Source organism: Brassica napus, chromosome A3 (genome assembly GCF_020379485.1).
Source record: "Brassica napus cultivar Da-Ae chromosome A3, Da-Ae, whole genome shotgun sequence".
NCBI lineage: Eukaryota > Viridiplantae > Streptophyta > Magnoliopsida > Brassicales > Brassicaceae > Brassica > Brassica napus.
Genome location: NC_063436.1, coordinates 1,373,128 through 1,390,841, shown reverse-complemented (window position 1 = coordinate 1,390,841; position 17,714 = coordinate 1,373,128). Strand labels below are relative to the sequence as shown.

Below are 17,714 nucleotides of genomic sequence, written 5' to 3'. Positions count from 1 at the left end.
ATTCATAATTTTTTTTTAAATATTAAACTTTTTAACACGGTTTTCAATGTTCTTAAAACAATATGTGTTTTTTTGAAAATGTTAAACTTTTTAACACGGTTTTCAATGTTCTTAAAACAATATGTGTTTTTTTGAAAATGTTAAACTTTTTAACGCGGTTTTTAATTATATAGTTAATAATTTTATTTAATTAGTATTTAGTTATAAAATTTATGTTTTTAACTTTTTACTTAAAGACTTTTCAGATAACAATACAATGTATACAGAAGTTATCTATTTTTTAAATTATATTTTCAAATTTTGGATAATTCTTACTATTCTTAATATTAATCAATTATCTAATCAAAATCAATTAAAATTTTGTTTTTTATTTTTTAATTTATTTATACATTTTATTCATTAAGAGTTAAACGATATTAATCACTCTATCTTTCAACGTGAGAGCTCCATTGTGAAAATTTACTTCGCAAATAATAGTTTTTAATTATATTTAAAAAAATTGTTTGATTGATATTTAATCATATAATTTATGTTTTTAACTTTTAAGGTTTTACTAAAATACTTTTTCAGATAACAATACAATATATATATATATATATAGAAATTATCTTTTTAATTATATTTTTAGATTTTAGATAATTCAATATTCTATTTTTAATTATATAATTAATAATTTTATGTAGTTAATATTTAGTTATAGAATTTATGTTTTTAACTTTTTACTTAAAGACTTTTTCAGATAACAATACAATATATACATAAGTTATCTTTTTTTTTAAATTATATTTTCAAATTGTTGGTAATTCTTACTATTCTTAATATTAATCAATTATCTAATCAAAATCAATTAAATTTCGTTTTTATTTTTAATTTATTTATATATTTTATTCATTAAGTGTATAAACGATATTAACCACTATAACTTTCAACGTGAGAGTTCCATTGCAAAAATTTACTTCGCAAATAATAGTATACTAGGTGTTTTGTCCGCACATGCGGGCATAATCTTTTTAATTTTTTTCTTAATTTTCATAGTAGAAAATATTATTTCCAGATAATAACATAATATATATATATATAAGAATTGTCTTTTTAAAAATATTTTTTATTTTGACAATTTATCTTTATACAAACTTTTGCATAATTGATATTAAATTTGAATTTTTTTTATATCTTAATTTTTTAACTTTTATAATAGAAAACATTATTTTCAGATAACAACACAATATATATATATATATACATATTTAATTATCTTTTTTTAAAAAAAAATATTTTTTATTCGATAAATTTATCATAATTTACAATTATCTAATATAACATATAAATATAATATTATAAAAATAAATTCGTTTTAAATTTTTTAAATTTTATAGTAGAAAACATTATTTTCAGATAACAACACAATATATATAATAATTATCTTTTTTGAACATGTTTTTATTTGACAAATATATAATAATTTACAATTATCTAATATAACATATAAATATAATATTACTAACATAAAATTCTTTTTTAATTATGTATAAAAATTCATTAAGGGTAGTATATAATTATCTTTTTTTTTTTAATTTTTTTTATTTTGATAAATTTATAATAATTTATAAGTATCTAATATAACATATAAATCTAATATTATTAACATAACATTGATTTTCAAAATTATATAGTGGAAAATATTATTTTCAGATAACAACACAATATATATAATAATTATCTTTTTTAAAACATGTTTTTATTTGACAAATTTATCATGATTTACAATTATCTAATATAACATATAAATCTAATATTATAAACATAAAATTCTTTTTAATTATATATAAAAATTCATTAAGGGTAGTATATAATTATTATTTTTTAAAAAAATATTTTTTATTTTGATAAATTTATAATAATTTACAATTATCTAATATAACATATAAATCTAATATTATTAACATATAATTGATTTTTAAATTATATAGTGGAAAATATTATTTTCAGATAACAACACAATATATATAATAATTATCTTTTTTAAACATGTTTTTATTTGACAAATTTATCATGATTTACAATTATCTAATATAACATATAAATCTAATATTATTAACATAAAATTGATTTTTAAATTATATAGTGGAAAAGATTATTTTCAGATAACAACACAATATATATAATAATTATCTTTTTTTAAACATGTTTTTATTTGACAAATTTATCATGATTTACAATTATCTAATATAACATATAAATCTAATATTATTAACATAAATTTCGTTTTTAATTATATATAAAAATTCATGAAGGGTAGTATAGATATTAACCGCTATAACTTTCAACGTGAGAGCTCGGATTTACAATTATCTAATATAACATATAAATCTAATATTATTAACATAAAATTGATTTTTAAATTATATAGTGGAAAATATTATTTTCAGATAACAACACAATATATATAATAATTATTTTTTTTAAACATGTTTTTATTTGACAAATTTATCGTGATTTACAATTATCTAATATAACATATAAATCTAATATTTTTAACATAAATTTCGTTTTTAATTATATATAAAAATTCATTAAGGATAGTATAGATATTAACCGCTCTAACTTTCAACGTGAGAGTTCGGATGCAAAAATTTACTTCGCGAATAATAGTATAGATATATATATATATATATATATATATATATATATATTGTTTTTAAGCAAATCCTTAATATATTTCCAACGCAATGTAGATAAAAACTTTGGGCCTGTAGATATAATATAGGCCCATCCTTTCTCATTATTAGGCTTTCTAAAAATGTATGTCCGACAGACGACGCCACGACGGTGTTTGTGTTTGGTAGACATGCAGGAAATTTTCCACCAAAATGTCTACTTACCTCTATGATTTTTTTGGTAGATCTACTTAGTGCTCATTTTAAAAAATCACACACACTCTTCAACTAATATAATATTTTCCAATCTCTCTGTAAACAATTTTAGTTTTTATTGTCTTTTTCCCCTTTTTAACATAACATTCATTCTAAAAAAATATTTTATAGTTTAGATTATATGTTTATTGTTTTTGCACGAATTATTTGAAGCATCTCTTTGTGTTTTGGGAGTCAGCAACTCAGCATCTAGATCTTATCTCCTTTTTTTCAATATATAATCAAAAGAATCTAAAGCCAGTCCATCACTGAGAGCATCATTCTTTAGAAAAAATACAAAAAGACTTTGTTTCATGTCTCCGATCCGTCAAAAAGGCACATTAATTTGATTACACGATTATTAATATGGACTACAACTACTAGGACTTATTTAATCTAAAACTTGTTTTGTTAACATCATAATGTCGATCTTGAGTTGAATTCAACCAATAAAATTAATTTTTATGCCATATTTTCTTTTCCTTTTTTTTTGTTGAGTCCTAAACATTATGAGATTTTGACTAATAAATGTGTTATTCAATTAATTTAAATATTGAAATTCATATGGTTCTGTAATAATATAATTTTTAAAAAATCTAATTATTGAAATTAATTTGCTGCCATATTTTCTTTTCTTCCTTTTGTTGAGTCAAACACATTATGAGATTTCGACTAATAAATGTGTTATTCAATTGATTTGAGTATTGAAAATCACATGGTTCTGTACTAATATCATTTTTTTTTAATTCTTATTATCATCATCCCAAAACTGAGAATTTTCAGGAACAAAAAACGTCAAAAGATTCTCACATTCCCTCTCTTTCTCTAACCTTTTTTTTTCTAAAGAATCAAATCTAACTTTCTTCTCTTCTTCTTCTTTTTTTCTGTTTCCTCTGACTTTCTTTAAGTCACTCTTCATTCATCCTCCAACTACCACTAGGATTTAGAAATCCTACCCAAAACTATATTTTTGTTTTTAAAAATATTTTAAAGTTTCTTAATATTCTTGATCTCCTGTGTTTTGTCCTATGAGAGGTGGGTGATCTACAGGTAACACCTTTCTTACTTGTATCTTAGGAATATGTTATTGTACCCAATCACTACCAGAACATGAGATCATAAACTAAATATACTAGACTCTCCTGTTTAACATTTTCAGTAAATCTTAATTTAGTGGAACCAAATATTTAGATAGGTTCTTCATTCTCTAATATGTTTGGATGTTGTATACTCATTTTGATCTGAACAGTTTAGGATCGAGATCACATCACAATGTGCCTTGTTTATGTATGAGTTTGGTTTCTTTGACTTTTCTTCTTAGATCCTTCACTACTGTTAACATGTACTTGCTTCTCCGCAGTTCTGATAATGGCTGAAGAGAATATTTCACAAGTTAAAGAGATGATTCCTGATGAGAGTTGTCGCTCTGTTCTTCTTCCTCCTCCAGCTGTTGTATCCAATAGTAGTGTGAATTTGAGACGGCAGTCTACAGGAGCGTTAGATAAACGAGTACCAACAGGAGGTAAAGCTCAGCTTCAAACCCGTTACCGTGGGAACCAAACGAGTTCGACTCATGATCTATGTAAACATGGGAAGAGGCGTGAGGATGAGTTGGTGATCAAACCGTGGAAGTTAGTTAAGAACAAGAAAGTTGAAGGCGGAGGAGGTTTGGTGAAAAATGAGACTTTGAGTTTGGTGAGGAAGTCGTTGGTAAGTGTTTCAAAACCTGACAAGTCGTTGCATGTTGCGAAGAGAGATCCTCCTGCCGCTGTTGTTAGTGAGGTTGTTAAATCTTGTGATGGTTTACGCGCTAAGAGAAGTGAAACAAAGAGTACTACTACTACTACTCCGAGTGATTCAGCTGTTGGTGTAAGAATGGTCAAGAAGACAAATGTTGATGTTAAGAAGGTGAGCAAGAGTTCTAGAGAAGATGTACTGAAAAATCTAAAGGACAAAGAGAAGAAGACGAAGATTGATGATGTATTGGAGAAGAAGGTTTCAAGGATCATGGAGAAAAAGAGTTTTAAAGAAGATCTTCTGAAGAATGTGAAGAGAAAAGAGAAGACGGAGATTGATGAACCTGTTAGATGTGATGATGTAGTGGAGAAGACTTTGTATGTTGTTGAATCCAGTTTTGAGGAGAAGAAAAAGAAGAAGAGCATTGGAAGTGTTAAGAGTGAGACTCTTAAAAGATCAGATCCTAGGCCACCAATAAGACAATTTACTTCAAGGTCCAAGACTGGTTTGTCTGAGAAAAAAGAGAGTGGTTCTCCAACTCTTGTAGCTAATGCCAAAACCGAAATCAAGAAGAGGATTGGTTTAAAGCCTAAGGCTATTCCTCCTCCTGGTCCTCCAACAAGACCGGTGAGTTTCAAGAAAGGGAAAGTTCTTGAACCGAAAGCAGAAGATCCCACTCTGACATCGATCAAGTTCAAGAAGAGAGTTGTTCAAGAACCAAAACTCAGAAGTGATGTGAACAAGAATAAGAATAACCTGAAAGATAAAGGAGAAGGTGTTGGGAAGATGAGTTATAACAGTGGTGAAGGCATACGAGAGAAGGTTGTTTTGAGGCATAGAAAAGTGGAAGAGAAGAAGAAAATGGGGACACTATTCAATAATGTGATTGAAGAGACTGTGAATAAGCTTGGAGAAGAGAGGAAGAGTAGGGTTAAAGCATTGGTTGGTGCTTTTGAAACTGTAATCTCTCTTCAAGATAATGATAAAACATCTCTGCTGAAGAAGAAGAACATTCAGAACAAGTCCACATCTTCACAAGTTGTTGAAGGCTAGTGCTTGCTTAAAATCAAAAATTTACTAAGAGAAAGAGATAAATCTTTTGAATTTTGTTATACGTTTCTTGAATCTTGTAATATAATTTTTTTCTTTGAAATCAATCATCTATTTCAAGTATATGGTTTCTTTTACGGTGCTGAGTTTAGAGGGTTGAAGATTTGTCAATTGGACAATAAATACTATGGTGTGCATGTTCAGTTCTAACGGTTAGTTTGGTTCCAGTTATCCGACTTTTAGTTAGTTCGGTTATAAAATGGTGTTGAACTAAACCAAACAAAAATACGGTGATGTTCGGCATTCTTTTGGTTCATTAATTAAAATTCACCGAAACTAATCAAAATTTTCAATTTCAATTTAAATACACAAATATTTTTGGAACATTTCAACTAATTTTGATTGTTCCGGTTCAAAAATTTGGTTAATTCATTTCAAAATTTTGGTTAGAAATATATAGTTTGGTTGTATTTTTTTTATGTAGTTTGAAGCAGCAATGCGCTAAGCCAAAAATATTTATTAAAATAATCTTAAGAGTTTATTCTTATAATCCCTTTTTAATACCGTTAATCTATAATCCATAAAATAAAATAAAAACTCTATATTTTTAAGTTTACAAATTTTTATAATCACCGGCAAATGGTTTTGGAATTACCTCTTGTAATTGATTTACAAGAGTTTTGTGGATTGGTTCTTGAAGGTTAGCGTTGTATTTGGTAAACGGTTTTCTTAACAAAATTATTATCATTATCTTTTGTTTTGTTTGGTTATCTTTTTCTTTTATTATCATAGAAAGATGTAGCAACTGCGGTGGAGCGTATCATAATTGTTTCTTGAGGGGCTGTTTCACTACGAAGAGTGGACAAAAATCTGAGAAAGATTTTTAAAAAATTATTAGAAAATGAGTAAAGTTAAAATTGTAACACCTTAGATGAAGAAGATTCAAAGTAAATCCACATTTCACAAATAGTTAAAAGCTAGTCACTGCCTACTTAAAATTCAAGATTCGTAAGAAAAAGAGATAACACTTATAAATTTTGTTATGAAGTTCTTGAATAGTAAACTTTTCACCGTAATCAATAATCTATTTTCTACTATCTTGTTTTTATTATGAGTTTAGGTATTTTAAAAATTTGACTATTGAACCAGAAAAATAGGCATGCAAATTCAGTACAACTGTTAGTTTGGTCGATTTTTATTTAGTTCAAATAGCAGAAAATGAAAATTTTAGGAGGTTGTTTTCTAGTTCTAAAAATTCATTAAAATTTTAAGAAGTTGATTTTTAATTCTAATTTGTTAAGAAAATCTTGTATTGTTTCAAGTCAATTGAATTCAAAACCCATTAATTTTTTTTTGTTGAATATGTGTAGAATAAGCTTTTTTTGCAGTGATTGCATGACTTTTTTTTTGCTTTTTATTTCATTTTATTTTAAATGATATGAGCAAAAACAAATCAGTCTGATTAACGAATATTCTGCCAAAGTAAAACGATCGTGTCGGCTTTGATTTAATTGATAAAAGAAACTATCAAATTTTCGATTAATTTAAGAATTTTTGTTTGAATTAATATGATTTGATTATATATTAAAAAAATAAAACCGAACTACTGAGTGATGAACCAATTTTTTTTAATTATCAAATTGATTATCAAAATTGAACTGAAAACTAAATATTTTGGTTCAGATCAAATCCAAGTCCTAGTTATTTAAAACGTTCTTGAAATTAGCCTCTGTTTAAATTGGGATTCCGGTTTGATAGGTTTCATGTCGTACCAGAACTTATATTCGTGGACCGGAATTAATTTCCTTATATTACTTGGGCACGTGCGACTCTCTTCCACAGTTCATTCTCTCTCGCTTGCTCGCTTCCTCTTACGTTTCAAAATTCAAACGTCCTTCTTCTCTTCTTCTCTTCTTCACTTCCCACAACCTAATCCAATGGGCGAAGAAGATCGATTCACGCTCGGGGAGAAACGAAACCCCTCGGTTGATGATTCTTCTTCACAAAACCCACAGAGACGACATGACTTCCGGCTATCCAAGTGCCGGAAGCTCGATGGCGGAAACGACGACGTTTCGCGAGAACCAGGATCGAACACTAGCGTGGTGGAGAAGTTCCGCGCGAGGCTCGAGATCTGCTCTCCCGATTCGTTCTCGGTCACGCCGCTTCAATTGCAAGGGTTCCGGTTCCCGGAAAAGCAAGATTGCCTCCGCCAATTGAACGAGATTCTCTCCGAGGTGAGAAGAGGAATCTAATCGAATCTCAAATTAGTTTTCGTGAGCTCTCTAATTGATTTTTTTTTTTTACCTTTCAGGCGATGCCTTCGCACTACACTCAAAACCAAGACGGAGGCAAAGCTGGTGTGTATAAGATCAGAGATTACAGTATGGTTTTGGGGAGGTTAAGAAGGTCGAAGCTCGTTGAAGTCGAGGAGATTCCTTGGATTACGTTTGCTGTCGTTGAGAAGCTTTCTCAGTCGTACGTTTCCGGGAGATGGGAGCCGTGTAAGCATGAGCATTTTGCCGAGGAGAAGGTTGAAGAGCTGATTGGGAACTTGCCGAGGAAACTGGTGGATTCGCTTTTGCCTTTTCAAGTTGATGGTCTGAGGTTTGGGTTAAGGAGAGGTGGGAGGTGTCTTATTGCTGATGAAATGGGGCTTGGAAAGACACTTCAGGTGATGATGATGATATTTGGTATTGTGAAGGAGTTTTTGATAGTTTTGTTATCTGAAAGTTTGATTCTTTTTTGTCAGGCTATTGCGATTGCTGGCTGCTTTATGAGTGAGGGTTCCGTACTTGTTGTATGTCCAGCGGTTTTGCGTTACTCGTGGGCTGAAGAGTTGGAGCGTTGGTTGCCGTTTTGTTTGCCTTCTGACATACATCTCGGTAAAAGTCTTTACTTTATTGCCTATCCGCTTTTAAACTTCTGCATATTGCACTTGTTAAGTATGTTAGTTGACTTAGCTACTCCGCTCATTTCCACTCTAGTTTGATTCTCTTTTATGTTTTACTTCGTCCTCTTACTTTTGCGCCATATGAGCTAAAAACCGAAAGCTTCTAAGTAGTTAGAGCCGTTAATTGGCTATCTCGTTAAGTAAATTTGAGTTTGATGATACTTTTTGGTTTTCAGTGTTCGGTCATCAGAATAATCCTGCCTATCTACCAAGATGGCCAAAAGTTGTGGTTATCTCATACACGATGCTTCAGCGTCTTCGGAAAACCATGCTTGAGCGCGAATGGGCCCTTTTGATACTAGATGAGTCTCATCACGTACGTTGTTCAAAGAAGAATTCAGAATCATCTGAGGTATCTTAAAAACTTTGCTATTGTCACTAATGAGTTTCGTAAGCATACCTTACCTGTGTCCTTTTTCTCTATGATTTCCTACTTGAATTTAATTGCATTTGATTAACACAGAGATGATTCAGTGACACTCTCTCTTACACCTCAAGAACATCCTCAAAAAATGATGCTCTTTATATAAGGTTGATGTTCTAAACAATTTTGGTTATGTTATGCAGATACAGACAGTTCTTGATGTTGCTGAAAAGGTTAAGCACATAGTGCTCTTGTCAGGAACTCCATCTTTATCGAGGTTGTGGAAATTAAAATTTTAGTAAAATCAGTATCTTCTATTTGCTTCGAATTTGTAATTTATCTTTTTTTCCTAGGTGACCACAGGCCCTTTGACATTTTCCATCAGATAAACATGCTATGGCAAGTCATCTGCGAACTTTGATTTAAACGTTTTGTGTCGCATTACTTTTAAGATTTCTAACACTGATTCCGTCACCAGGCCTGGTTTGCTGGGAAAGAACAAGTATGAGTTTGCGAAAACCTATTGTGAAGTCGGGCTTGTCAGAGGTATACAGGGGAAAATTTTCCAGGTAGATATGGATTTTATCCTCATGATTCTCTACTATAAGTGCAAGATACTCCCAGTTGCGATCGTAGTTACGTTTTTTTAATAGTCGCTTCCTTCCTAAAATAAACTGTGGTTCTTTTTATCTTAGTTATTCTTTTTTTTTCTGCTATGTTGATTGATTCAGGATTTTTCAAAGGGTACTCGCTTACTGGAGTTGAACGTGCTGCTAAACCAAACAGTGATGGTATGTCCTGGTTATTCGATTTCAGTTTGGCATTAATGATTATTCATCGATTTTTCTTCAGAATGAACTGAGTATGCAACCCATTTTTAAAGTCTCTGTTATAACTTATAAGTATTCCTAGATTTCTTAAATACACAATTTCCTAACTGAAACTTTTGAGAGAAAATATTTCCAACCTTCACAGATCACAGTTTAATTAACGCTTCTTGCATTGTGTTTTGCGTTGGAAAAGAACTACGTGATGTGAAATCCCTTTTCGTTTGTTATAGATAAGAAGACTGAAGCAGCATGTTTTAACACAGTTACCCCCAAAACGTAGACAAATTGTAACCATACAGCTAAAGAAGTCTGATATAACTTTAGCAATGACTATTCTCAGTGATGCTAATAAACCAAATGCGGCTATAACAGATGTCACAGAGAACACACATGAACCTGAAGGTACGTGTTCATGAGGTTGAGTATTCGGTCTTAAGATTTAGCTAACCACTGTAGTTCATCCACGTGTTAACACAAGCTACCTTTGTAGGTATAGCTCAACTGGCTCATGGATCAAATAAAGATGGAGATATGAACGAAGTGGACCCAGATGATCCTGACTGTATGTTTAAACTATTTTCTTTCCATGGATGTCAAAGGGATAATTCTCTATTCATATGTTTACACTCTTTTTTGAATCATTTTCTTTTTGCTGTGCATTAGGTGACAAGGATAATCAACTATCCGGGAATCTCTCCTATCAACAACTTGGTGTTGCAAAGCTTTCTGCCTTTCGTGAATGGTTATCCTTACATCCACTTATATCAGGAGGACTGGATTATACCCCTGAAGAAATTAATGAAGACACAAGTTCAAATAAGATGGTCATTTTTGCACATCACCATAAGGTTCTGGATGGAGTTCAGGTCAGTATGCTTTATTTCTGCCTGCTCGTTCGTTTTGTTCTGGTTTTAAACTTGTTATTATTTTGATGCAGCTCCATTCACATATTATGAGCAAGTAGTCTGTTTTAAAAAAAAATTGGTGTGATTTTTGCTTGTCAGGAATTTATGTGTGATAAAGGCATTGGTTTCGTCCGCATTGATGGGACGACTTTGCCAAGAGATAGACAATTGGCTGTACAGACATTTAAGTTTTCTAGTGAGGTATGCACAGTATCACCTATATGTTTATCATCTCTTTAAAGGACTGGCTTGTTAGGATATGTGGTATTTGACATATACTATGGATTTCTCCTCAAGGTTAAAGTTGCAATAATTGGCGTAGAAGCTGGGGGAGTTGGACTTGATTTTTCAGCAGCTCAAAATGTTGTGTTTGTGGAATTGCCTAAAACACCGTCACTGTTGCTTCAGGTATTTTGCATGTACTGTTTATTTTGGGGTCCTTTCCTAAGACTATTTCTTCAAAAGGCGAGAAGGCTGCTTCATGAATAATCAATTGACTGCATTTTAAAGGCTGAGGATAGAGCACATAGGCGAGGCCAAACAAGCGCAGTGAATGTTTATATCTTCTGCGCAAAGGTAAACTCGTTTGCTACTGTCATATTTGCCACTTGAAGTTTTTCTTATGTCTTATACTTTAATAACGACTCTTATGTGACAGGATACTATGGACGAGTCAAATTGGCAAAATCTGAACAAGAAATTGCACCGTATTTCATCTACCACTGATGGAAAATATGATGCGAAGACTGAAATCGAAGTACCTCCTAAATCTCAGCTCTTTCTCTAAATTTTCAGTGGAGGGTTATTCATGTCTTAGGTTTTAATTTGTCCCTGATAGGGAATATGACGGCCATTAATATTTTTGGTTAACTTCTTTCCGGACAGATCGAAAGAGCACATCTTTTCAAGCCTGCTGAAGAAAGCAGTGAAAGAGAAATTCCTGACGCACAATCATCACAAGCTAGTAGAGTAATAGCTGACAACATTGTAGAAAGCTGTGAAGATCTGGGATCTGAGACGGATGTATCAAATACTATTGATCTCAAGGTTTATATCTTTACTTGCCATTGATCAAACTCCTACTCCTTGATTATGGAACTCAGCTTTTCTCTCATTTCTGCTGACTACTTTTTATTTTGGCTGAGCAGGACAACATGAATCCTCATTTGGAAATATTAAAAATCTTCTGTCCTTCTGTTGAAAATGGTTCCGGATCTGAGAAGAGATCTTCTGAGACCATTTCTTCTACTATGTTAGACCGGGAAAACCAAGAAAATCATCAACCTGAAAATGTATGAACATAATTCTTATGAACGTCTACTTTACTTCTTTGACATGTCCGGAAATATAAGTACCCTTATCTATGAAGCAGGTTATTGCTGATAATGGGGTTGTGGAAGAGAATGATTCCAATTCCTTTTTTCCACTCGTCGATTCTCTGCGATTTGAGGTAAAGTCGGTTCTTCTTATTTTATCCGTTATTATTGTTGCCTTGGCTGGTCAGGAAATAAACTGGTTTTTGCTCTCTTGTCTAAGTTTATTGGATCCAAGATACAATCTGTTTCTCATTTCTGTTGTGAAATTTATCAATATTGTTCAGCTCTACTTGTTTGGAGCTGAACGCTTATGGCTCTGCTTTTACATTCTTTCAGGTGAGCCAGAACACTGGAAGAATTCATCTATATTCTTGCATTCCTGGGAAAGATCCACGACCAAGGCCTCATTTCCAGAACTTCCGACCAGAGGAGATTGAAGCAAGCAATTCAACTCCATTCATCGAAAAAGAAAATTCGCCTGAATCCCTCACGGATGATCCAGTTCATGTGCGAGCTATTTTAGAATTTATGAAAGAGTGGAAAGCATTACGGCCGATCGAAAAGAGGAAACTAATTGGAAAGCCTTTGCAACTACCTTTATCACTGGAGTTGAGCTACTTGAGTGAAAGAACTAGTCACAACAGTGAGGTATATATCTTCAAGCTAAAATTTGTTTTTTCAAATATTGGATTCCAAAATAATTATTAAGAGTTTTTCTCCCTCAGGGATTGCTCAGAGGAGGGAGCAAAAGACGGAATACACCCTTTTCAGAGATCAGTGTTCCTTTACCTCAAAATGCAGTGTGGAGAAGGGTTAATCTTCGGAGTGGTCACCAAAGAAAGGAAAAAGAATACACCCAAGCTTGGACCACAAGCAACGAACCACTCTGTAAATTCTGTCAAAAGCCCTGCAAGTGAGTGAAAACATTGTGCATTCTCACTACTGTTTGGTAAAAAGAAATTTCACTGTCTTATCATCAAGTCTATACATTTTTGTTTGTTTTAGGGGAAACAACGCCAAAGAACCTGAGTATTTTGAGGATCTTTTCTGTGATCTTGAATGCTATGAAGATTACCGGACAAGAACAAGCAGTAGATATATTCGCCAGGTTTGTCTCTCGGACTCTTGGCAATTTTTTCATTATGTTATGGCTGACAAGTTTCATTTCATTTGCTTCGTTAATGCATCACTAAGAGGTGTTCGTTTTCAACATCTCAGGAACTTTTTCAGATAGAACATGGAATTTGCACAAACTGCAACTTAGATTGCCACCAACTTGTCAGATACATAAAGCCTTTACCACTGGAAAAACGGCGTGAATACATAAACAAAGTTGCTCCAGTCTTGTTTGCCCGAAAGAACTTGTAAGCCACTTCACCCAATTTTTGGTTTATACTTCTCAAACGTTGTGTTTTGGAGATGCAAATTATATTTGAAATTTAATTGCTTTATTTTCACCTTTAATGACAAAAGGCTCGAGACCCTGGTTAATGATCCAGCCGAGGGAAACGCGTGGCATGCGGATCATATTATTCCAGTCTACCGAGGTGGAGGTGAGTCACAACCTTATACACTAGACCACTCACGATATAAAACATCATTCTTAACAATTTTCTCATATACATGATTTCATATGAACATTCAACTGACCAAGCAAGTTTTCTTGAATATTTGGATCACTCATAGGTGAGTGCCGGCTGGAAAACATGAGGACGCTTTGTGTGGCCTGCCATGCCGATGTCACAGCAGCTCAATGCGCAGAACGCAAAATAATACGGTCCAAAGCGAGGAAGCAACTCAAAAACACTTTAAAGGAACTCAGAAACATTCCAAAGAAAACAAAACTCTCGGCTAACGAAAACAAAAAGGTATGTTGTACATTACACTGCAAGATTCATTGTGTAGCACAACTCCACGTTTGTTGTATGAGTTATAAATGTTCCACTGAACTTTTGTTTTATTTGTTTTGCAGGAGACTGATTGTTTGGTTTCAGTGATAGACGAAGAGGAAGAGGACGACCTTCTGGTTGAAGTTCCAGGCAGTTCGTACTCCACAGACCAGAAAATCAATCCTGTCTCGTAAAGGTCAGCTTGAGTCGTCTGTAAATTGGCCTTCAATTTTGTAGAGAAGAAACTGTAGTGAGTTTTAAAAGAGTTTTGATATGCCAAAGCAAAGGTGTTTGTATCTCTGTATGACCAAAGAAACAAAGTGATCCCCTTGTTTTCAATATTAAGAGAATCATTGTTACTAGTTTCAGAGATTCACAAACGATATGCATTGTTTCACTCTTGTTTATGATTCGTAATGAAAAGTAATGAACTTCGAGTTGGCTCTTCTCAGCTATGTATAAGCACTAACTCTAGTTTCAACACGATCATTATCATTTTTGATGAACTAGACATAGCTAACTCCACCCCCACCCCCCCCCCCCCCCCCCCCCCCAAAAAAAAAATATCCTCAAAATATTCAAAAGTATATAGGGATCTTTGATTCTCCTTTGTAGTCTTGATCTCTGTGACAAGACACTTTTGCAAAACCCATCTCCACTAAGATTCTTGTAGTCATCTCTTTAGTTTGGCTTATACTATTGGTTGATGATCATATGCTGAAAATCAACAGCAGGAATCCTAGAGACTCGTCTTCGTTTACTCTTGGCTCCCCAAGTGAAATCCTCTGTCCGTTTAAGAGAGCTTCTTCTCTTCTTCTTGGGGAACTCGCAGTCCCCTTCTTGGCCAGAAACTTCATCTACCTTTACTTGCAGATCCTCCTCGCTGGCTTCACATTCTGAAAATGTGCCTTGCAGGTCATCATTGCGTTTCCCCTTGACATAGCTCCTCTTCTGCTTTTTAAGGACAATGCTAGAGACTGATGTTTTGTTAACTGCAGTAGTATTCGATCTCAGAATTCTCTTGTGGTCCTCCAGATTCATCCCTGTCGTGGCCTCAGAATAGTCTAACTCGTAGCCTCCAACAACCAAAGAAGAAACCTCAGCCAACATAAGTAGATTTTTTCTGCTTATGTAAGTGATGAAATCAGAGGCTTCACGATCAGACTTTCTAGACATATCAACCATAGCCTCAGCTGCAGATATCTCTTTATAATTCCCCTCTTTAACAAGACATATCCTTCTGCTCTTCTTCCGTTTCTTCTTCCCAACTACTTTAGTCCCTTTATCAGTAGTGGCTTGAGCACTTGAGTGCAGGTCAAGATCTGAGCCTTTGAAAGTTTTTTTGACTGGACCAAGCTTTACCTTCTTCTTCTTCTTCTTCTTCCTTGGCTTGTATGAGTCATGTGGCTTGTTCAAAAGTAGAGTGCTGTTTAAACATGGTAGCGCTTGAACTAACTCTCGTGACTGCCCTGATAAACACTCTTGAGGTTTCTCTGCTCCAAGCTTCTTAACAACAACATTTACTTCCTCTAAAGATGAAAGGGGAGACATGTTCAAGTCAATTCCATAACCTGCTCAAAAGGAAGTGGTAGTATAAGATCAACTAAAGCTTCAATGAATATGTAAAACTTAATGTTAAACATTATGTTACCTTGCGCTTCATACATCCAGCAGGAACCCTTTACTGAACGTCCTTCTCCCTCATTCTTTTTATCAGACTCATTGGATGAAACTGGACTCAGGAACTGATAGTCTTCCTCGGTCTCGGCCGGCTCATTCAAATCAAACTGCAGCTTATTCGACTGGCTACCAGATTCCAGAGAGTTTGCAACTTCACCATTCATCAAACTTGTCTCTTCCTCTCCATCATGACACTCAAGAACCGGTAACTCCAGATCCAAGACCATCTTCTCAGGCTTCTTGACATTATCTGCAGCTTCAGTCTGATTAGGAATGTTTTCTTCATAAGGAAAGTTCCTAGTTTGATAAATGGAGACGTTTGAGCTCATCCAGTGTGTTGTAAGGCTAGGGACACTGGAGTTAAGGTACAAGGCCTCCTCGTGTTGTCGAGTTCCCTCCATTTCCATCATCAGTTCCTTCTGCCTCTGATACAGACGATGCAGCTCATGGATCTGAAAATGAGAAATAAGCAAAGAATCAAACTCTTGAACTGGATGAAGCATGGAACACTCAGACTCGAGACTGAAGCATTAACGAACCTGACTTTCAAAGACGGATTCTTGTACAAGCATGGTGTGCTTCATTGTTTCCTTCAACTGTCTAACATAAAGATCACCACACAACGCAGAGAATGTATCATCAACATTCACATTTGATAACACCGAATCAATGTCTTGAACAGGATACAAACGATAGCCGGTTCTCGCATCCGTAGTAATGTCACGGTTTAAGTGATTGCACCCCAGGAAGAAGCTGTCGTGCTGCATCTTTCATTCACTTCACACTCTTGTAAGCAGTATCACTGTTTACCAATAAAGAAGAATAAATCAAAACTTATGAAGTTGTACAAAGTAAATAACAATTTTCACAACACAAGGCATCATCAAATGTTCTTTTTGATTCATCTCGTTACCAACAAAACTTGGAAGGGATGAGTTGTTTAAGCAAAACTACACTAAAGCTGCCCTAAAGATCTTGAAAACTAATATTCTCTTTCTTTTCAAAAGACTCAAAAGTGGAAAGCTTTCTAAAAGCAGCAACTAACTAGCTAAGACATTGTAAATACAGAAGAACTAAGCAAAAAGGTGAAAACTTTGAGAGCTAGATTCATAGGAGAAAGCAGAGGAATAAAACTCAGAAACCTTATCAGTGAAAAAAAAAACCAGAATGAGAGAAAGGATCTACCTTTATTACAAAAAAAGGAGAAAGGAACAGTTTTTTTTTTAGTTTAGAGAATAACCAATCAAAGGATTTTCCGAGATTCGTCTCAATCTTCTTTACAAGCTGCTGAGAAAACAGAGAAGAAGAAAAATAAGCTTTTTTATTTCCCCGAGAAAATGTGAAGACAACAAAAAAAAATGGATTATGTTTTTTTCCAGCTGTGGTTAAGTAAGAAGTGCGTATTCGAGATCTGCCGAGCCATTATCTTTGAACAAAATAAAGAAAGAGAGGATTTTCCAGGAAAGACAAACAGAGAAAACTTACAGAAGAAGCGAAACAGTGGAAGACTTGTTTGAGAGCTGTGAGAAAAGAACACTCCAACAAAACCAAAAGAGAAAGATTTTATTTAAGTCTTTTTAACCTTTTCCGTCTCTCTTCTGATTCTTCCCTTCTTCCTCTTTGTCTTTTTCTTAGCTTTAATGTCTCTCTCTCTCTGTCTTTCTCTCTTCAGTCTCTGAATATTATTCTCTTTTCGTACATTTTTTAAAAAATTAAAAAATCTATTACTAAAATAAGATTTAGATCCAGCAGCGAGCGAACCAATCCTCTTTTGTTGTAAGAATAAAAAAAATCATTAAAAAAATAACCAACACAAACCATCCGGTCGAACCGGGCTAATCTAGGGAATTAAAAAAGAAGAAGACAAATGTAGATCCGTTGGTTATCGGTCGAACTCCTTCAATGTCTGTCATCATTAAAAAAAAAAAAAACTTAAAACATAAAACTCTGGTTTTAATAGAGTAGATGGAACTTATGTCAAATTTCTTGAGTATTGATAGCCAACAACATACTTTACAGAAAACTTCAGAAACAGGACCATCACTCTTAAGATGCAATGAAATCTTGCTCAAGTTTAT

At 33.3% G+C, this 17,714-nt stretch overlaps 3 protein-coding genes across 7 annotated transcripts; 2 read left to right on the top strand and 1 right to left on the bottom strand.

Annotated features, from left to right (window-relative positions):
* Nucleotides 1-2,638: 2,638 nt before the first annotated feature.
* Nucleotides 2,639-5,835, top strand: LOC106385485. Its single transcript, XM_013825397.3, has 2 exons — nucleotides 2,639-3,962; nucleotides 4,273-5,835. Exon 2 carries the CDS (start codon nucleotides 4,281-4,283, stop codon nucleotides 5,700-5,702), a length of 1,422 nt encoding a protein of 473 aa, XP_013680851.2. The 5' UTR covers nucleotides 2,639-3,962; nucleotides 4,273-4,280; the 3' UTR covers nucleotides 5,703-5,835.
* Nucleotides 5,836-7,447: 1,612 nt separating this feature from the next.
* On the top strand, nucleotides 7,448-14,318 carry LOC106385009 (DNA annealing helicase and endonuclease ZRANB3). The gene is made up of 25 exons (XM_048768917.1): nucleotides 7,448-7,936; nucleotides 8,014-8,373; nucleotides 8,452-8,584; nucleotides 8,829-9,004; nucleotides 9,220-9,293; nucleotides 9,380-9,415; nucleotides 9,495-9,585; nucleotides 9,748-9,807; nucleotides 10,077-10,248; nucleotides 10,337-10,408; nucleotides 10,510-10,712; nucleotides 10,851-10,952; nucleotides 11,049-11,159; nucleotides 11,262-11,327; nucleotides 11,410-11,508; nucleotides 11,637-11,798; nucleotides 11,900-12,043; nucleotides 12,124-12,201; nucleotides 12,404-12,715; nucleotides 12,793-12,980; nucleotides 13,073-13,175; nucleotides 13,286-13,431; nucleotides 13,541-13,620; nucleotides 13,754-13,935; nucleotides 14,040-14,318. Exons 1-25 carry the CDS (start codon nucleotides 7,463-7,465, stop codon nucleotides 14,148-14,150), a joined length of 3,735 nt encoding a protein of 1,244 aa, XP_048624874.1. The 5' UTR covers nucleotides 7,448-7,462; the 3' UTR covers nucleotides 14,151-14,318.
* An 8-nt stretch (nucleotides 14,319-14,326) lies between these two features.
* Nucleotides 14,327-17,378, bottom strand: LOC106385010. 5 transcript variants are annotated; one of them, XM_013824944.3, is made up of 5 exons: nucleotides 17,122-17,378; nucleotides 16,822-16,923; nucleotides 16,176-16,438; nucleotides 15,608-16,088; nucleotides 14,327-15,527 (listed from the first exon to the last, which is right to left on the bottom strand). In XM_013824944.3, the coding sequence occupies exons 3-5, from the start codon at nucleotides 16,401-16,403 to the stop codon at nucleotides 14,653-14,655; spliced, it is 1,584 nt and encodes a 527-aa protein (XP_013680398.2). In that variant the 5' UTR covers nucleotides 16,404-16,438; nucleotides 16,822-16,923; nucleotides 17,122-17,378; the 3' UTR covers nucleotides 14,327-14,652. The 5 variants fall into 5 exon arrangements, with proteins under 5 accessions (XP_013680398.2, XP_013680399.2, XP_048624882.1 ...); XM_013824945.3 differs by having other exon boundaries at nucleotides 16,877-16,923; XM_048768925.1 differs by having other exon boundaries at nucleotides 16,822-16,920; nucleotides 17,122-17,330.
* Between the last annotated feature and the right edge of the window lie 336 nt (nucleotides 17,379-17,714).